Here is a 21,265-nt window from a genome sequence, read left to right on the forward strand (position 1 = left end):
TGATGTTTATTTCCATTAAGTTGCCGTTTTTGTACGTGTTTCATGGAGTGGTACGGGACGAGGTTGGACATGTGGGATTTGTTTGGTCATGTGATAGTGATGGCAATTTACCGCCAGGGTTGTGTTTTAACTGGAAGACTGAAGCAATGTCACCGATAGTGATGTCTTGTAATGAATCCATCCTTTATTTCATTGCAGGCTCACTTCAACTAGGCAGAGGCTGCAGTCCTCGATGCAGTCGTCACAAATATTGCCAAGGAAGCACATTTATTTTTGTTGAGCATTCTCTAATTCTTTCTGAGTGCCTCCTCACTTCTTCTTCTTTTCAGTTGTAGATTCAGTGCCAAGACATGCCGCAAGCACATGTACAATGTGCACAGTCAGGTTGCGCCCAAACATCAGGTCCTATATTGTAAGAACATGAGTTGGGAGCTGTAAATTATTGAACTCTGCTATGTATTCGTACCGTTTGAGCTGGAGCTGAAAATGGTGCAGTGTATGGCCGGGCTCACTGTAAAGACTTAGATTCACTCAGGGCTCGACCTGATGACAGCTGCGTTGTTTCAGGCGCTTTAACTGCATGTTACAGTGAAGAAAAGCTGGCTAAGCTCTGTCATTTCCTGTCACATCTGGATTTGTTTTGTGCTATAATGTCAGCACTCTTCAGTGATGGTGAGAAATAGGAAGGTCAGACAAACTGCATTCAGATTTCTTACTCATGTGTAACAAGCGCCTGTATTAATGGTACAAGTATAGACAGCAGCTTCACCATGAGCTGAGAGACCAACTGATGTGTTTGTTCAAGTTCAGCCTTTAGCTGCTTTAGATTTATTGGTTAAACCTTTTACTCTAACACAGTTGTAGAAATATGACATTTTCAGAAACATTCAGTGTGTACAACAAAATGTGGAGTAATTTTGATGTAAATTTTATAGATGTCTACAACTATGAATGTATAAAGGTGCTTGTCTTTTACACTCTTCCATGTCTATTTGTTTATTGTGCAGAAGCCCTAATAACGTATCATTTCTTCTCAGAAACCTTTGGAATTGAGATTAGCTGGGATCAAACAACAGGCATCTTACAGCTTTCTGTTAAAATTTGCCATCCCAAAGTATTAATGTCTTTGTAATTTGTCCTGGTAGCTTGTAAGCTTGTCTCTCACAGATAAAATCTCTGATGTTGCATATATGTATGAGTTGGAAAACACAGAACTAATACAAATCATAAATTGATGCATATTTATTGACTAACATTTATAAATTTGGACTCCTATGCGTATATTTTAAACTGACAGTAATCTTACCCCATGCATCCTCTTTGCAGATTTAGACCTTGTTGCGTGAATGATGGCTTTTGAGAATGAGTTTACAGAAGATATTTAAGGCTTGCTCCTCCCTGTTTAATGTGATCTGCTTCTTTTCTCATTTTCAGGGGAAAACAAAAGTTCAACAAGATAATGTGAGAAACATGTTTCCAGAAAAAAAATCTGTCAGATCAGCACATTCATTCCCAGTTGTGGTTGTGGCCTAAAAAGCTTGTCAACAGGAGAAACGCATAGGATGAGTGATTTGTAGAATGTAGGATGAACTAAAACCAAAGAATCCATGCAGCAATGAGCATGATGCTGTAGATTAAACAGTGGAATAAGTTGGGAATTTAGCTTGTTTAACTATTTATCTGTTTTCATGCACAAATTGAGAATGCAATTAAAAATTTAACTCCACTATAAAGTTTATAACAAGGTTCAAAGTAATTTGTTACTTCTCTATGTTTGGGATTTGATTATTCCAGGTTAGCCAGAAACTATTTAGTACTTTCTACAAATAGAAGTAGTTTGTGCAAGAATGTAAATGCAAATGTGAGAAGCTTAATATATTGTATATGTGCAATTGTGGATTTCTGATTACTTTCTCATGGTTACTTTCTCACTCTTTATGGAGTAACACGTTTAAAACAAGCTAATATTTTCTGCTTGTGTAGAGCCTATAGTTAACATCTAAAACAACACAGTGAAGACAAATGGTTAGATCCAACCCTTCAGCTTTCACACCGTTTTTGGAATATTGCAGCAATATTTAAGAATCAGACAGATTTTTTTCTATCTTTTAAGCAAGGATGAGGAAACTAATTTCACACAAGCTAACAGCAACAGGTTGGTAAAGATCAACAAGGCTTGAGAAACCCAGACTACTTTAGAGCAGCAGTGTACTTTAAAGTGCTTTAGATTCTTGCAAGCATATAGAAAAGTGGCAATTGGTTATTATCTACAAACTTGCAAATGCATTCATCTTACATGAAATCTGGGTAATATGAAAGCAAATTACATCTCGAAAGACAAACTGACTCATGGGAGTAACAACTGTACAAATTTGTTTGTTCTTCCTTCCCTCCTCTGTCCACCTCCACCCTTTCACTTCATCCTCACCCACCCTCCATGAGCGGTGGAGTCCCCCTGAACTATTCACTTTGTGAAAATGAAATCTTCATGGCTGTTAAGCCTTAGTCAATGGGAGGCAGAGCTGAATGATCATGTCTGTGCGCATCTGTTCATCTAAGCGCTGCGAGACTTGACACTTCTACACGACCCCCCCATTTATTTATTTATTTATTTTCAACAAAAGCGAAAGGAAGATTTATTTAGAGGTGTAGATGAATCTCATTTGCGGCCAAAGAAAATAATATATATTTCTCAGCAGGCATGTCAGGCATGTTCAAGGTGAGAGGGGCATTGTGAATGGGGTTGTGTTTCTCACTGTTTGGTGGTCAAGCCGGATGATTTGTGTTGCTTTTGATGTAGTTGTAATTAGATATTGAGCCAACACATGCATCATTAGGGAAAGTGAAAATTATGGCAGTTACTTTATCAGTAAATAAAGTTTTAGTTTAATCTTTTTAACCGTGTAGCACGCTTATTTACTCTCCGACACATTGTGTTTGCTCAGGTTGTTTGAGAAATGTGAGAAGATAAATGTTTGTAGTGAAAGTTCAGCCACATTCAGAGGAAGCTGATTGGATAGTCAGAGTACACAGGAGGCTCGTCTTACTTTTATGAATGGGATCTATTTTTTTTTTCTTTACTACAGATAGTGGTCTCCGGTTTCATGCTGTAGCTGAAGCTGCTCAATAAAGCAGCTGAAATGCTCCCCACTTTACCCGAGGTTACGCTTTTTGATGTATAGTATCATCTAAAGCCTAACAACAATTTTAACTAGTCCCCTTCTAAATGGTGCAAAATGTTTTTGTAGTCAAATCGGACATTTGTGCTGTTGATAATTTGCATAATGACAGAATAAAACTGTTCAATAAACAATGAAGTAAAACTGAAATGAGCAGAACATCTTTGTGTATTCTGCTTAATCTATTTCACCTAATGGTCTAAAAATACATTTACAAAGCAGTTAAGTTTTTTCATTCTGGACAATTTTACAATGAAAGAGCATGAAATTGGGCCGGTTAACAGGAAATTGCATGTTTAGATATTGTTATTAGCACTATACAAGTGAAATATGAACATAAAGTACAACAACAACAAAAAAAGCTGACATCCATTATTTGGATTTCACAGAAAAAACCTAACAACAGTTCCTATTTTAGTTCAAGCAACATGTATTGCTGCGGTGATGGATAACAACATTTTACATCTTTTGTCAGGATAGTAGGCATGTATATATATATTTTATATATTTTATTTTATTAATTTTTTTTTACCAAAAACAACAAAACACACACTAACTATAACAAATTTATAAAACAGGAATGTAGACAGAATTTTCTTTTTAAGTATTTATTTAGAAAAGTTGGAACTTCAGGCTTTTACTATTACTACTTTATTATTATTTTGTGAAATGTAGGAGTCTCAAGCTAAGAAAACATTCTTCATTTAAAAAAATCTTGATCTGAAGTGGTCTTATGAAAATCCTTTTATTGAAAAGTGGCTTAGTGTTGGTGCTGCCCTGTAAGTCTGGCGTAGTAGTAAATACACTAATCTCTACTTCTTGGTTTTTAATCCTGGAATCTTGGAGAGATTTTTGTATAATAATTGTTGCCTTTAGACATTTTGAAACAGACTTCTTCTGTGTCTGGAACTTGCAGGAGTGTTGTTACATATAAGAGCTGATAACATTATTCAGTAGAATTATATGTAGGTTATGTGCAGTACAACAGCACACTCAGACCAGCACTACTACTAGGATTACTAAAGAAAACAGAAAAAAAAAACACGTTACTACAATAAGGCATAAAATTCTCACAATATCATGACCTTGAAGAAAAATACCATGTTTGAGTGTGAAATAATGTGAAATAAATTAAAACAAGATCATACTTAACATAATCTGAGATTTTATTTAAGACAGAAAATAGAAGGTAATCCTGTTGCTATTTAAAAGAAAACACATTATTACTGTCACACTGAAACTATCCATCATATTATCTAATTGTTTTATTTTTGAAGCGCATATTAAAGGAAAACTCAAAGGATTGCCACTCTTTAACTTTAGCAGTAGTGTTTATGGTGCACAGGTTTTGCACAATAAGCACAGAGAGTATAAGAACCAGTCTGCTCACAGGTTGAAAACTGCACTTTTAGGATTTTTTCACTGCGCTCCATGCTTTCATTTTTCATATTTTATTCTAATACTGCCAAGCAGGCCACTGTTTTTGCTTTATGTGAAGAAAAGCGGCGACGCCGTGTGCTGTTTCAGGAGGAGTGGACAGATATCTGATTTCTTTCATCAAAAGCTCATTATTAGGACAGTGGACTTTTTTTTTCATGTCAAAAAAAATGTTTCATGTTTTTGACACGAAACATTTAAAAGCTACGGCGTTTCCAAGTAGCAATGTTAACATTTTGTTTTAAAGCCATTAATTGTTTGTTGCCATAAAACATTTGTGGACAATTTACTGTAGTTCAGAAAGTGAAATGTTTTCTTTTTTCTAACTGTAGTCAAATAAAGTGTTTTTGTATAGAACATTTCAGCAACAGCTTTAAAGGGCTTTGCACCCAAAAAAAACGTATTACAGAAACCAGTAATGACACAAAAAATAAGCGTTACATTTTGTCAAATGCCATCATTATAATTAATCAAACTCTAAGCAAATGGGATTTTAGCCCTGATTTAAAGGAACTCTGTGTTTCAGTTGTTTTGCAGTTTTCTGGAAGTTTGATCCAGATTTTGTGGCGCATAGAAGCTGAATGCTGCTTCTCCATGCTTGGTTCTGGTTCTGTTGTCGCATAGCAGACCAGAACCAAAAGACCTGAGTGTTCTGGAAGGTTGATACGACAACAGCACATCTTTAATGTATTTCGGTGCTAAACTGTTCAGCGATTTCTGAACTAATAGCATTTTAAAGTGTATTCTCTGAGCTACGGGGAGCCACAGTAGGAACTTTCAAACTGGGGCGATGTGCTCTATTTTCCTAGTTTTAGTGAGGACTCGAGCAATTCTCACTCCTTCTCAGCTTGTATTTGTGTGCTGTATTTTGAACTTAATGAAAGCAAAACCTCTCTAAAAGGTGCAGCAAAACCAGTTCTGCCTGTTTTAAGAAGGAAAGAGTGGAGTGGAATATAAAAAAAAAGGAAAGGGGAAAAAAAAGGAAATGCAGCGTCAGATACTGGAGGAGAGTTTGAGGGTGTGAGGCAGACGAAGGGGGAGAAAGGGCAGTCTTAAAGCCCAGATCACAAATAATAAAACATAGAGGCAGGGAAAGAAAAAGGGAGGGAGCGAGGGAGGAGAGAGGGAAAAAAAAGGAAAGTATGTAATGTAAAAAGGGAAGGTCAGAGAGAATGAAGGAGAAACATGTGCCAGGATTGCTACACCTCTCGCTCCCTTTTTTCTTTTCTTTCACATAGCTGTGGTAGCAGATTGTTTTCTTTCTATCGCTTTTTTTCCCCCCTTTTTTCTCCTCTTACGCCCCCCCACCTCTTCCTCTCTCTCCCTGCGTCTCGCTGTGACTTCCAACAAAAGGCTGACGGAGCGAGCCTGACGTCTGAATGAATAGCCCGAACCTGCTGTAAAAGAGGGAGAAAAAGGAGGAGAGAGACGTAGCCGACCGAGCGGAGGCTGGAGAGAAGCGGATACGAGTGATCCAGCTGAAAAAGGGGAGGAAAAAAAAAGACAAGTGCCGATCGCCGACCGGAGGGAGAAAAAAAGAAGAGAGATCCTTTTAATTTTCCTCCTCCTCTCTGGAGATTAAAAGAGTTTAAGGATCCGTTTTTGACCGCACGAGCAGAGAGCGGGGAGAGTGGCCATCGTCTCTCTTGTCCGTCCCTCCCCCTCGCCCGCTGCCCTCTTGTGCCACCATCCATTTTTCTTCTCTCTCCCCCCCCCCCCCCCCCCCCCCCCCCCCCCCACCACCAAGAGTACCAGTCATCTGAGAAATGGAACTTCTTGGGGTGAGGTGACGAAGGAGGACAGATTTGGAAACAAGCAGCGGGGGAGCGAGACAAGCGACAGAGGACAGAAGGAGGCTGGAGCAGGAGGAGGCAAAAGGAGGCAGAGAGGAGAATAACCCCAGGGCACAGTGTGTGAGAACACACCAACGCCCAAATCTGCTTTCTGTCCGTCACCTCTAAATTTCCTTCTGCCATGTGCATTACCTGATTTCAAGAATGTGGAGACAGCATTTCCCAGGCAAGAGGAACAGTTCACATCTTATATTTGTGTGTGTGTGTGGGTGGGGGTGTGTGTGTGTGTGTGTGTGTGTGTTGCTGCACCCATCATGGGTAATAATAAATGTCTGTGGTGTCTGCAGGGAGGAGGGAGTTGGCTTTAAGATGAAAGGGCTCCTTATATTTTACAAATGAAGTGGATCGTGGAATCAGTGTGCGTGTGAGACGGGCAATTTTGCAGAGCTTTGCACACGAGTGTAAAGAGAGTGAGATAAGGGTCAGAGGTCGCACATGATTTGGCGTATGAGTAGCTCTCATCTGTGTAAGGGCTTAATGTTGTGTTTGCACTTTATTTCGTAAAATCTGTCTGTTTGCCAGGGCATAAATTGTTGATGCTTTAAATAAAAAATAAAAACTTAGAGGAATCACATTTAGAACAAGAAATATAATCTTAGAATGTTTCTTTCCTCACCTTCAGTGTTTTAAGACAAAGTAGAGATTTCATTGCAGGTGACACAAAGTATAAAGCTGCAGTTCTCAGCTTGGGGCTCTGTCCTCCTTAGGAGGTGAGAAGAATACACTAAATAATGAATTGAAGCCAAGCTGGAGCTGTTATTACATTAGTCTGCTCTACTGAAGGAGATATCCTAACATTGTATGTTAGCTAAGATTAGGTAGCACAATCTGCCTAGTTAAAATCAGCTTATATGCTGGCATTAGTGAAAATGCTAATCTGGCAAACATTAATTGCCATTGCTAATTGTTGGTATTGTATTAGGAACTATTGTGGTAATATTAGCATTTTAGCATGTATGCTAATGCTAGGAAATGTTTCAACTGTCTCTGGAATTTCATAAAAACCATGAAACATGTTGAAAAAATATACGTTTTTAACCCTCTGATGCATGAATTATGATCCTTTGTGTCAGAATTTTTTTTCCATTTTTTAAAATTCTTTTCTTAAGGCATAAAAAAGGTAGGAACATTTTTTTGTAAAAATAATTTTTTTTTTATTTTTTATTTTTATGTGATCAATTGTAATTTTGTCCAAATACAAAGTTGTTATTTGAAAAATACATCAGTTGTATTGTTCCTTAGGGGTTATCTGATGTCACAATATTTTTTTTACTTGCAAGAGTCGTCTACAGTAGAAGGAGGGACCGGGTCGGTTCTCATGCTTTTTTGTCTGTCGGCCATATTGTATTTAACAAAAATAATTTCTTGCATTTGCAGCTGATGGCCAGTAGTTGATGGTATATTTTATGATGCATTAGTGTCCACTTCAGTGGTCTGTGTGCATTTATAACATAAAAATCCACAGGAAGCACAAGAAAATGGCTTTTAGATAGCTGTCCACTGTAGTGACCACTATGCATGAAAGGGTTAAAATCTGCTGAATTTGGAAGTAGTCCAATATTTAGTGACTCATTGAAAGTTTAGATAGTGTTAATAGCTGAAAGTGAGGGAATGTAGTTTGCCTTCCAAGAGCGCAAGCTGTTTGAAAGCTCTCCCATTCGTGTCTTTCGAGAAACACTGTTTGGACAAACATTTAATCTGTTAAACAATATAAAAGTGATAAGTAGTAGCAGTGATAGACTGTTACTGAAAGAACTCCATGTTTTCATATTTGAGTTGTTTGAAAAGCTCAACCAAAGCCTGCAGAAGTGATAAAAGGTCATAATGTTCTAATGCCTCGACATCAGGAGGATTTCAGTGATGTAGCATCACTTATTAATATAACTACATTGTCATAACTGTTATGTATGCATTTATGAATAAAACACCAATATTTGAGCGTCCGAATCACTATTTACCCTCTGACCAGGAGATATCTGAATCAAACATTATTTTTAAATTACACAGACTTTACCACAATAAAAGAAAAAAATTAAAAATGTTACAACTGATGCATCTTGACATCTGATTCCTAGACAGAGGTATGAAAGATTAAGGCTTTTTTTTATATATAAAATTATGAAATATCTGGAGATTTTAAAATACTAATGTAAGAAATAATTGAAGTTTTCTTGTTGAATGAATTAATTAATGAAAGCACACAGCCGTGCAAAATGAACCAGTGTGCCTATATTCACTTTCACAGCTGTGCACGCAAGTTTGACGGCTTGCTCTTGGGGGTCAGCGGGGGAATTGTAACCACTGGACTTCGGTTTGGGGTACTATATATCCTGCAGAAAGTTTTCTGTAATTCTAAAACAACGCATGCTACATAAAAGCAGTTTTGCAGATTTCCTGGATATTTTTTGCGCCTCTGTCGCTGTTAACAGATCTTGAAACCATTTGGACGTAATTGTTTCTGCGACTGCGTGTGAAGTAAAGATGATGTCCACCGTCTGCTGCTTGTCAGTGCCGACAGCTGCCTTTGTCCCAAACCCTGGCCTTGCTGCTTCTAAGGAGAAGAGGCGCTTGTCTTTCTTCCTCAGCTAGCACTGACACCATCTGTGATATCTTTGCATCAGCATATGTTTCGCCCCCCTTCCTTCCTTTTTTACTCTCTTCCACTTTTACATGTGAACCCACCCTGCCCTCCTCTCTCCCTTTCCCTTCCTCACCCCTCCGTTGGACCATTTGGATGGTGATAACTTTAAAAGGGGGTGGGCAGGCGGAGGGGAAGGACAAACAATGTCTTTGTGTGTCCACATAAGTGGAACAAGAGACAGGCTGGGGTTGGCGGCAGTGTAGCTGGGCGCTGAAAGGGTCTGCCTGGGAGCCAGCGAAGGCAACTCTGCCAAAGAAAAGATTACACCTCCCCTCTTTTTCTACTGCCTAAGGGATCGTAAACACGCACAAGAATGCAGGGCCCTGATTTTTATTAACATGCATGGACAGTATGAGAGTGTAACCATGCTGGGGTTTTTTTGTTTGTTTGTTTTGGTTTGGGGGGTTTTTGCCACTCATAGTGTGAAAGTGGACGAACTTGAAGAGCAAGAAAAAATGATAGGTGTCTCCAACACTGATATATCTCCATGCCAGTGTTGGAGGCACTGATATGGCCTTGTTGTTTCACAAGCTCTGTGACTTTTATGATCAATAGAGTTGCATCAACACACAAGACCAGACTAAGAATGAGTGTGTTAGAATTGGCAATCAATCCCTATTAAAAAAAGAAAAAAGCAGACATTACATTTCTCCCATTGTGAATTTTTACAATAGAAAAATAATTGTGTATGTTATAAACAGCATTTTAGTGGATTATCCCACTCAGCTTTGATCAGTTTAGACAAGTCTAAGTGAGAGACGTTAACTTTGCTTCTTCTTAGGGCCCCGAGATAACGTAAAATTAATGTTGGTCTGTAATTAAGAATGATATTTACTTATTTATATTTTCAAACCTCGCTCCAGCTTTTTACAGTATAACTCGAATCCTTTGCCCACAACCAAACAATGCTGTTTACATGAATATGACACAAGCCTTCAGTTCAAATCGTCAGGATTAAGCAAAGAGAATGAAACTAAGGCACGTTGACAGAAAGGGAAACATTATCAAAAACAGATATTCACAGAGACAGACGTACATGGACACAGCACCTAGACTGTGTCAATGGGCACACAGCAGTCACCAGGCCCTTACCTTTAGAGCTAAATGTTTCTGTTTGCATAAACAAGCTGAAGTGTCTATTTTTATCTTATGTTTGCTTCCAAATAGAGCATCATTTAATAATATAGTGTTATATCTGTAATCGGTTCATTTTTATCTTGAATGTAAGAGGGACAAAATGGGTTTAAATCCCCCTTCCCCCCAAAAAATGTATTATTCCTCAAGCTTATGTATATAAATATGACAAATAATGTTTTGGAAATCTAAAGATGCTAAGGTGCAGGCTCCCAGTTGCAACATTTTTTTTTTGGACCTGACCCAGAACTTTGTCAACACCATCTGACAAAAATAAATGTAAAATTATTTTTAATGACCCTATTAGTGATATTTTTACTCAGTTTTACAGACAAATGCTTCTCAAGAAACAAAAGAAATATTATTTAAAACAAAATACAACAGAAAGTCCATCTGACAGAGTTGACAGTGCATGACGGAGTTGACAGAAATAAAGGTGGTGACAAACTAGTGAGTAAATAGAAATACTTGATAGATGTGAAGTAAGGCCATTTATGTAAAATACATTAAAATAAATTAACTGCACATTTAAGTGAGATTTGTCAACACTATCACTGAAAGAGTCACACTGTCAGTTAAAAACTCTGACAGACTTGAAATGCCAAACTACCTCTGTTTATATGATGTAATAGGAGGAGGACATATTTGTTTTAAACAATTATAATGTATTGAGTTCTGCTCCAGGACAAGGGATTTTACAGACACCCTCCACCTACTATAAAGTTTAAAATAAAAAAATATTCAGCAAACACCAGGAAAACATACATTGTTGTGCTCACATGGCCCAGGTCAGTTTAGTCAGATATTTGAAAAAATTATATTTTGTTTATATTTTATAAAAAATTTTGTGCTTTATCCATAGGACCTGTTTTGTCCCTCTTCTCAAGAATCACTGGTTCCCTTTAAAGAACTTCACTGGCTGTTGCGATATTCTCACTTACAAATTATCTGTATTTTTTTCTTCCCACTCTCAGTTTCTTCCGAGCAGCCAACATGCTCGCACATGGATGACTGTAGTTTCAGTGCTGTTGTAAAAGACTGATGTTGACTAGCCCCATGAGCCGTCTCTGTTAGCCAACTCTTGTCACATAAGGGCATTTCAAGAATGGCTTCCTTTTGTCCTTCAAAATAAGAGTTTCTAATCTCTCTGGTTTAAAGCTCTCACCTTCACAGTCACACTTGCTTTGCCGTAAAGCTATACATTGAAAAAACCGTTGTGTCATTTTAGCATTATCCCACTATAAACCCCCTGCCGATCCATATCATTATCGTTAGTACACGAACTGTAGCTAAAATTAGGGCCTAATCAAGTTTTTGTTTGCTGAAACAATGGCCGTGGCACTTCCACTCGTCATAGCTCGCACTATGTTTGGAGTCAGAGGTTGGGTGGCCTGCAGGGACAAGATTTGATGTAATTACAATAAAGCTTGTGCTTTGCTTCCTGCTGCACTTGCCACAAAGAAAACCCACCGGGGGGTCAGTACTTCCCCTCCCTCATTTCACTCATCTCCAAGGCCCGCCAGCTTGGGAGTTACTAGGTAACCAGAACCAGCTGTTGGTCCTAAGCCACTAAGGCCGTTTTTGTCCAGCACCACTTGCCAAGTCTTTTTTTTATTTTTTTCAAGCTTACTGTGAACTCTGTCCCTGACATCATCGCGCCATGGAAAATACTCCTCACTTCCTTTTGTTTTTGCAGTTTTATGTGCTCCACCAAAACACCTACTGATGCATGTATCGCGCAGGTCTGACGAGTTTATGTGGCTGTTAGGGACAGAGATGGGAAAGAGATCCATGAGTAAGTGGGTGTTGAGTGTTTGGCCAAAGCAGCCCCCTGTAATTTAAAAAATGACGTAAGAGAGGGTCTGAGTGTCTGACTCCTCTGCAGGTGAAGAGAATAAACTGTTTCAAAAGGCTATTAACGGAAATCTGAGACAGAAAGCTCACACAGTGAAAATATTCGTAAAATTATAATAGGGAAGGTAAGTTGATGCAAGTCTGTGGTCCCAGAGTGCAACATTTACATTTCAAAGTGTGTGACAACCTCACAAATAGGAAGCCACAAATAAATCTGAAGGGAGCACAATAACTTCCAAATAAAATTGTCTATGTAAAGCAGCGAAAGCGTGTCGGAGATCCGTGAAACCGCAAATCCAGGCTGCTCGATTTGTCAGAAAATAGAGCCTGAAAGGAGAAAAAAAAAGGATTTCAGATGTAGTTTGATGTTTTTGAATGCCATTTTAAACACTGGTTTCCAAGTGCTTAGAAAGAAACAGGTTGGAATGAGATTTTATATTCTTTTGTCATTTTTTCTTTCTGTTTAAGGAAATGATCCCTCTCGCTCTTGAGTGAAATCTCTGACTCACAGCGTCTGGCTGCGGAGCTATCTGAGCTAATTTTCCTACGCGGACAGGGCCAAATAACAGAGTCAGACGTTAAATTGTATTCACAAAAGAGTGACGTGTTTCCCGAGTTCTCCGTTTCTCTTTCTTCAAGTTTAAAACAACTATTTGCACTGTCAGGATCCAAAAAGGCTTTTTATTTCGGAACATCTGTAATCCATTTGTGGTGGAGCGTACGCTGTGGCCAGCTCTGCCAAAGGTTTCCATACTTCCTGACAAGTGGTGCAGTTTGTGATTAGTGTTGGCTAATGATACCATCAACTTTAGTCCAACAAAGCTTTTCTTGAGTAATGCAAGGACATGTGAGCATCACTGTATTAGAAAAAAAAAAAAATCTATTGTCACGGTTAGATTTACTTACTCGCCCCGTTGGCTTATTTGTTGGTTTCTTTCTTGCTGAGAGACAATGCTGGCTGTTGAGCTGTAATAAATACTTTAATTACAAAACAGGACATTGGCATAGCCACTTTACATTTTAATCCCAAAGACAAGCAGCCAAAGTATTTTCCAGCCCAACATAAACCATCTTTAATTCTGTTGTTTTTGCTGCTCGCTTAAGTTTATATAACTGTTGAATAATGTCTCTGGTGTTTTTCTTCCCTGCTTCAGGGTGAGAGTCTGGTTCAGGTTGGATCTTTATGACTGGGTAGAACTAGCTCTGCTTCCTACAGGTTCATGCTGCCTTGGACTTCATCCCATCAAACAGGCAGGATTTGGACATAGAAAATATAAAATCATCTAGGCTCTCTTAAATTGAATTAACTAGCGGTTCAAAGCTGCTGTTTAGATGCAAATATGTTTCTGTTGCTTCCTTGGGGAAGACACTTGGACCCCCTTGTCTGCTGGTGGTTGGACTCCATTTCTGTCAGGCTGCCTAAGGGCAGCTGTGGCTACAATGTAGCGACCACCATCAATGTGTGAATCATACATGCAGTATGGAGTTCTAAAGGAAACCATGGACTTAGTTTGAAAATTTGAATAAGGATACCTCACAGGTGGTCGTGGGCTTCAGGAGATGATGCACATTTTGTGATGCGTTAAGTCCTATCTCTTATTGGAAGTATGTGTAATGTTTATGATGGGGCCTTATTTTGTTTGCTGCTTGTGTTTTGGGATTAAGGCTGTAAAACGTACAGTGATCACACTGAACATCGACTTCACTGGGAGTTCTCTCTGTTAAACGGGAGATGTTTCTCTCCACTGTTGCCTCATGGTTACTAAGAGGAGGGATTGTTACAAAGTCCAGGATTCTTCTTTTTTTTCTAAATTGAGTTTGATTTGCTTGTATTATAACTAGGACTTGGATTACAATGCATGCAGTTGGATTTAAATCTGTCTAGATGACTGGATTGAATTAATTTGATCTGATTTCTATTTCTGTATATCTATTGGATCTCTATGCCTCGTAAATTTCTTTGATACACCATTTGCTATAAAGTGGTGCTACATGGATAACTTGAATTGAGTTGAAGATTAATGACCTGGTTTTTTCAACCTTTTTGGTGACAAGTTGTCTAAGGATATTGTTAGGTTTGTAGATTATTTAATTTAGTCTTTATGATGTCTGAAAGCATGAGAAAACCCAAAACAAACCGAAGTATTGTTTTGCAAATTATACTTAAACTTCACCTTTAAGATGGTTTAGACATTTCCATCTCCGAGTAAAAGCTCAAGTTAATCTAAGGTGTTTTATATAAACATCACCAACAGCTGTATTATTATTATTATTATTATTATTAAGAATGCTATATTATCCTTTGTGACAACAGATCGATGTTTCAATTAGAATGTTCTTCTAAAAAGCTCTCTAAAATCTTGGGTTCATCAGCAGTATTGTTTCCAATGTGTTGTCTGCTTCTAAGCACAAATGAATGAACATGCAACACAACTTTCCTTGAAAGTGTCCCTCATTCTACATATGAGAAGATTTATTTATTTCCTTTAGAACATCTCCATTTGTAAGCAGAAAAAAATTGGAGCATAGCAACATTAAAAAAGCATAACAACTAAAATGTTCTAGTCTAGACTAGGTCAAAGTAGATTGCTTTGGTCAGAAGAACTAAGAACTCGTTGTGTAAGGCATTATTCACCGTTTTCTTCTGGAGGAAGCTCATTCAAGGACACGTGGATAAGGATAGTGCTATCCACAGTGTTGTCACTAAAAGCCAGCATAGTGACTCGAGTTGAAGTCTAATCAAGGAATAATTTTATATGATATATGATTATTTACAATTAATCTACAAACCCTTTTGTAGATTGAGTTCATAGTAGCGCTCTGTGACCAGTTCTCCATCACATCATTCATGCTACGTTACAATTTTCAATACAAAAATCTATGAAATAACAATGTGTAGTCTTACAAATATTGATACTACTTGGATTTTAATTCTCAGACTTTGTGAACTTAGTTGTAGTAATGTTTTCCAAAAAATACTGAAGTCTTCACAGAACAGCTGTATTTGTATTGATATTAAATGACACGCAGGTGGCCCCTGTTCACTGCTGGGGGTCATTATTTGCACTGGAAGTTTAAGAGTTCCAGAGGGGACTGAACAGAGTTGTATGACAAACCTTTTTGATTTTTATCTGTGATAACATTTGACAACCATGTTTCATTTTCCTTTCACACCACGATTATTCACATTTCGCAGAGTGACATTGCGTGACCTGCTGACATATTTTATTTTTGAAAGTTTTTGAGAGAGTGCAGGTAAAAAACAGTTTGCTTTAAGAATTCAGAAAAATCTCTTTAGGTGTTTTTTTCTTTTTTTTCTTTGATCTAAAACTGGAGCCAACTCTCAGTTCTCTCGGTGTATTACCAGTAAGTTTGTTCTAATTACTGGTCAGGTATCAGAGCCATTTAGACCCACATTAACAACCTTGTTAAGTGTTAATTATCTGCAGGTTATTTGTGTCTTAAATTCAGCCCCACGTTCTGCCTTATTAGGCTGCAGTCAGCCAATTAGCCACCAGGAAATAATTAATCAGCAGATTCTTGACCCAGTACCTTTAACTAAAGCAGCATTTATTCCACCAACTGCTTCCTTCTCATTCATTTAGGGATTAAAAGCATCTGATTCCGACTTGCCACCTCAGGGTGTCAGCTTCTTTTTTCTCACAACGTTGCTTTTGTGCGGCTGTCGTCGGGAGATGGAGGTATTTTCCAGTCTGATAATGAACTCTGCAGGGGTGTGATGATGAGACACGGGGAGAGCCAGGGAGCTACAGGTGTCTTCGGTGAGGCTGCAGTCTGCTCCTTACACCTGCTTTACTAGTACACACACACACACACACCCACACACGCACCCACACACACACACACCCCACGAAAACACATCAAACAGGCACATACACAAACTTAAGAGTCCAACCAGCAATATTACCGTAATTTACAGACTGCAAGTTGCTATTTTTTCATATTTTTTCCACATTTCTGCATGATGACTACTGTTCAAAAGCAGCACGATGTGCCTGGCTCGCACTAATACAGGCCACATGTCCATGATGTGCATCGCACACAAAAACAGCGCATTTGACCCACACAAAGCCCAGCGCATGCACGCATATGTCTACGTAGCCTATTTGTTACAAATTACACAGAATAATAATTTTAAAAATAGAAGCAAAGCCAGCCTATTTGAAGTGGACTTTCCCCCTGTCGTTTCCCAGGCTCAAGGTGGAGCAGGTGAAGGGACAGCATTTTTCAATTTCCACTCCTTTTGGCAAAAGCTTTGATGAGATTCAGCTGTTTAAATGTCTGTTTACTCAATTTTTTAATTAGCCGCACTGCTCAGTCACATTAGCTTATGGAAAAAATACTTGAAAATCTTTCAGGTTATTATAAAAATGCTGTATTAGCAGATATTCAGCCGAGTACAGATTTATTTGTCTGTCATGAAGACTGATTTACTGCATAGGTGCTTTGAAATAGAGCAACATTTGTCTCCGGCCTTCGACTAATTCACACGCATATTTAATTACGGGTTTAAATCATGTGCTGTATGTATATTCACTGTCAGTCCTACAATTATTCGTGCAATTGCTAAATGTTATTTGAAATTATTTTCATTCACCTACGATGTTTTTGTCTGAGTGTTAAAAGTTTAAAATAAGTATTTATTTTGGATTTTAAAACAATCAGTATTTTATTTTAATATAAAGTTATTTAAACCTTCCTCAACAATCAATTGAAAATAATTGCTGATTAGTTGTTTCCTGGGTTACTTTAAATTTTACTCCTGCTCTGGAGCAGCAGGTCTTTGAGGTGGGACTTAGCTTTGCTTTCATGCTGTGGTTCCTCCAGCCACACAGATCAAAATAATGTTACGTTCAAACTTACCACAACCAAACCCACTGCTTTATACCAAATGTAGTTGTAAATGTCTTAACTTTGGCAAAAAGAAAAATCTTTCTATATGTTACAGATGCCTTGCAGTTTAATATTCAGAGTTGTTCAACCTCTCTGTGTTTGTAACATAATCTCCTCTGTCTCTATTAGCTGCCTTGAGGAACTGAACATATTTTCAAATCGGTTAAGGATTTCCAAAGAGCAAATTTACCAATATAGAGCTCTGCACTGTCATAGAGAGTAAACTTCACACATCAATATATTTTTTTAGAGCTCTGACATTTAAAATCTAAAGCCACAGAATTTCTGTGGTGCAATAAAATATCCAGACGAGGTGAAAAAAATGAAAACCGTGTCACTGGCTATGCCGGCATGTTTTCAATCCTGAAAGTTTGTTTTTACTTCACCGACTGGAACGTTTTCTCCGACATAGTTGCACGAATTAGAAAAGGATGAAGTGTAAAACTTCTAGTTTGACACCATCAAGACATTTTTATATGTATAACTCCATCTGGATCTTTATGAATGGAAGAAGCACGACATAAAAACCACAACATTCCAGCTTTCCACTAAATCGAGGAAGACACTGCTGTACTTCATCATAGTAGATATTGGGTACTATCCCACAACAGTCCATTTCAGATCATTCTTTCGCTACGTGAGCTAAGCAATTAACTGATAGAGCACAACACTGAGTGAGTGATTCAAGTCAACCCAGGAATGCTATGCCCCGATCAGGCATGGGAACTAATCATGTACCATAACCACTGTGAACTGTAAGGGGAAATGCGGAATGAGTTCGATGTGGCACAAACAGAGGCAGCAGTTGGAGCAGCTGCAGTTTTACACAGAGCAGAGACGTCGTCTCATCCTTCAGAGTCCATCCAGAATTCTAATGACATGTTGGTCATTACAAAACCTCGACAGTGAATCAAAAGGACAAAGCCAGTAAAGGTAATTGTTTTCCGTTCACCCTCTGCCAGTCTGACACGGAGTTTCAAGCTGCTTTGTGAGACTGAACGATCCTTGTTTGGGACTACAGCAAGATTTTCCAAAATCAAACAGCTCCGTTGCACCTCTTCTGAAGTTGGAAACCCACAAGAGGCAGATTATGAAAGAATCAAAGGCGGCGAGGCAACAGGGGATTCTTTGCCTTTGTGCAGCTTTAAAGTTTGTTTTATTAAACTCTGCTTTCTGCCCACTTCACTCTTCCGGTCTGTGTCTTTTCTGACACAGATGCCGCATGCCACCCAGCTGCCGGACGTAATTCTAATGGTGGGAAAACCGATGTGTAAAAATTAACAGGAGGCGTTCGGCGTCACCAATGATGTTTTACAATCTGTCCCTGCAAAGCCTGACAGTTCATTTGTTATCGCAGAGATAAATTTGTGTAAATGCATCGTCAGTCATCTCGTGTTCACTCCTTTAGCGATCTTTCATCGGCTTCAGAGTGGTGAATTCCTCTCTTCCCCCGTCAGTCCTGCTTTGGATTTGGATCAGTTCGTCCTCGACTGTTGTAGAAGAACAAGAAGCGGAGCCAGAGGCATTAATCAAATGAATGAAGCTAATAATAATTCCAGTCATTTGTCAGAGCAATGATATTAATGTCAACCTACTAAGCTCTATTTTTTATAAAAATTGATCCTCTGATTCCAGTTCACTCTTGAACAGGGGAACGCCGCTGCTCCTCATTTTGCATGCAAAAGGGTTTCAGCTGTTCATTTATTTATTTACTGGGGGAAGCGGCTGGGGTATATCGATTCTCCAAAATGCAGTGCATGTTTTTTAAATGAAGCAGTGCAACGCACAGGTCTCCAAACATATGAGATTTAGCATTGATCTTTTTCCCTTAAAATTCAACTCATACACCGGCATTATTCTTTGATTTCAGGTGTTAAGTATTGTTTCACAAAGTATATTGTGTACGCAATGGTGGTAAAATGAGAGGCTTTAAATGTTTGGCACAGTATCACGGAAATAAGTAAATGGTTTTTGATGCAAATGGACATGCAGCTCTGGAAAAAATTAAGAGCCCACTGCTCAAAACCCATGAAAACATGATGGTTATTCCACCAAATACTGATTTATGAACTCTTCCTGAGTTAAAACATTAGTATTGTTGTTTCTACATTAATATAAACTTGTTTTCTTTGCATCATTTGAGGCATGGAAGCACTGCGTCCTTTTCGTTATTTTGACAATTTCTCATTTTCTGCACATAACATTTTTGCTTCGAATTTCGGAGACATGTTGTCAGTAGTTCATGGAATAAAAGAACAATGTTCATTTTACTCAAACATACCTATAAAAAATAAAATCAGAGAAACTCATCATTTTAAGTGGTCTCTTAATTATTTGCATAGCTGTATGTTAATACTATTTGCTAAATAAGTTTTACTTTGCAATTACAAGCAAGTAAATGCCAAATAAAAGATCAATTTCTAAAATTAAAACAACTAAAATGGTTACTTTTAAAGTATCAGAAATGTAACCAACAATTAAACTGATGAAGTACTATATATCCTATTTACACAAGAAGCAAAGCTCTGCAAAAACTCCTTAGCAGCATGCAGGAATCCGCCTTTTTTCTCCTAGGTTTAGCATGGTTTGTTAATTTGTCCATGCAGGCACATGTACTGCTTCCTCTACGTATGCTTGGACATTTCAGCCGTAGAGGTCAGAAAAGCTTTTCTCTTCTCTCCTAAACCGGAGGAGTTAGAGGCGCAGTCACGATGCGAGCAGGCTTGGATGTCCTCTCCAGCAGCGCAGATGCCACTAAATAAAATATTTCATAATCCTGCCCAAATCCTCTAATCACCATGACAACAGGCAGCAGGGAGCCAGAGAGTGGATGTGTTTGGACCCCCCACCTCCCATCTCTCTTTTTTTTCTTCTTCTCCCTCTTTTTCCCTCTTTCATCAGCATTTGGGCGCACACAGTCTGATTATATTTTACCTCCTGTTAAACCGACTTGAGACTTTTATTGATTGAACTTAGCAGGGGTTTTATTAATGGCCGTGACCCCATTTTATGGAGAAACGTCCAAACTGCTCATTTTTATTCCAGCATCAGAATGACTGCAAATAATCTACACTGTACACCCACCATCTAAAAATACACAGCAAAGACCTGCCCTGGCTCCTGTGAAGTGATAGGATAATGGAGGTGATGACCTCATGAGGTGAAAGGACCTGTTGCCTGGTAACAGTTTGGGAAAACAGCAAGTCATGGGGTGGTCGCATCGTGGTTGTGAATGTGTGTGTCTGAGATATCGACCTGCGCCGACAGGTAGAGGAGACGATGATGACGGTGGCTTGAGAGAAGAAGAGAGGTCAAGTTTTGTGGAAATCGATCCGAAGCCAAAAACAGGATCTGTCGTCAACACTTCCTGGATGCGCCTCCTGACTTGACTGCGTTTGTGCCAGGTGTAAATAATTGACCGCCTGTTTTCTCTGCCTCTCCGCAGGTATCCGGCCCCAGATTATGAATGGGCCTATGCACCCGCGCCCCCTGGTGGCGCTGCTGGATGGGCGCGACTGCACCGTGGAGATGCCCATCCTCAAAGACCTGGCCACCGTGGCTTTCTGTGACGCCCAGTCCACGCAGGAGATACATGAAAAGGTATTGTTTTAGCTCTTAGTCAATATAATCACCGATTCCTCTTAGATGTTGTTGCCTTTTAACTTCTTCCAGTGATGAAGAGGGAGATTTTTCATATTAGCCTGGGAAAAAAAAAAAATCACTAAACGTTTCAATAATGGAAAGAAAAAAGGCGCACAAACCGGTGTAACACTGTATGAACTTCTGTTTCTAATATTGTTTGGCTTTCTGCTTGTTGAAGAAGAAAAATCCTTGTCCTCCTTCCAAGCCTCCCCCTCTGTAATGTTTTAATGATATTTCAGCCCACTGGCTCATTCCAATCTCCCAGTACAGCCATAATGGTTTCATCACTGACGCTAATCCCACTGGGGGCTGAAGTGCAGCTTTGTTAAATAAGGAGGAGTGGGAGGAGGAGGAGGAGGAGGAGGAGGAGGAGGCTGGTAATAGAAATGCAGTGTAATTGTTCTCAGCCAGAGTGGGTGAAACGTTTGTCTTACTTTACTGTCTGTACGCCGGGGCCGATGAGCGGCAAGTTTACAATCCAAACTCAAAAAGAGCTTTCTAAGGGATTGGAGGAGAAAAGGACGGTAAAACCATCTCCGTTGTTCTGCCTACGTGGAAGTGGTTTTCTTGAACATTCGTGTGTTTTAATTTTACAGTTCAAGTTGATGAGA

The 21,265-nt window shown here is 38.9% G+C and overlaps 1 protein-coding gene across 3 annotated transcripts in view; it reads left to right on the top strand.

The window, feature by feature from the left end:
• Window positions 1–21,265, top strand: part of ctbp2a (C-terminal binding protein 2a) — a 69,620-nt gene that overhangs the window by 37,249 nt on the left and 11,106 nt on the right. For 2 of the 3 annotated variants that reach the window (XM_032553345.1, XM_032553347.1), the window contains exon 3: window positions 20,458–20,612. In XM_032553345.1, the coding sequence (XP_032409236.1) occupies window positions 20,458–20,612 (155 nt within the window). Of the gene's footprint in view, window positions 1–5,756; window positions 6,636–20,457; window positions 20,613–21,265 lie in introns of those variants that run through there. The other variant, XM_032553346.1, reaches the window with a different exon arrangement.

Source organism: Xiphophorus hellerii, chromosome 22 (assembly GCF_003331165.1).
Source record: "Xiphophorus hellerii strain 12219 chromosome 22, Xiphophorus_hellerii-4.1, whole genome shotgun sequence".
Taxonomy (NCBI): Eukaryota; Metazoa; Chordata; class Actinopteri; order Cyprinodontiformes; family Poeciliidae; genus Xiphophorus; species Xiphophorus hellerii.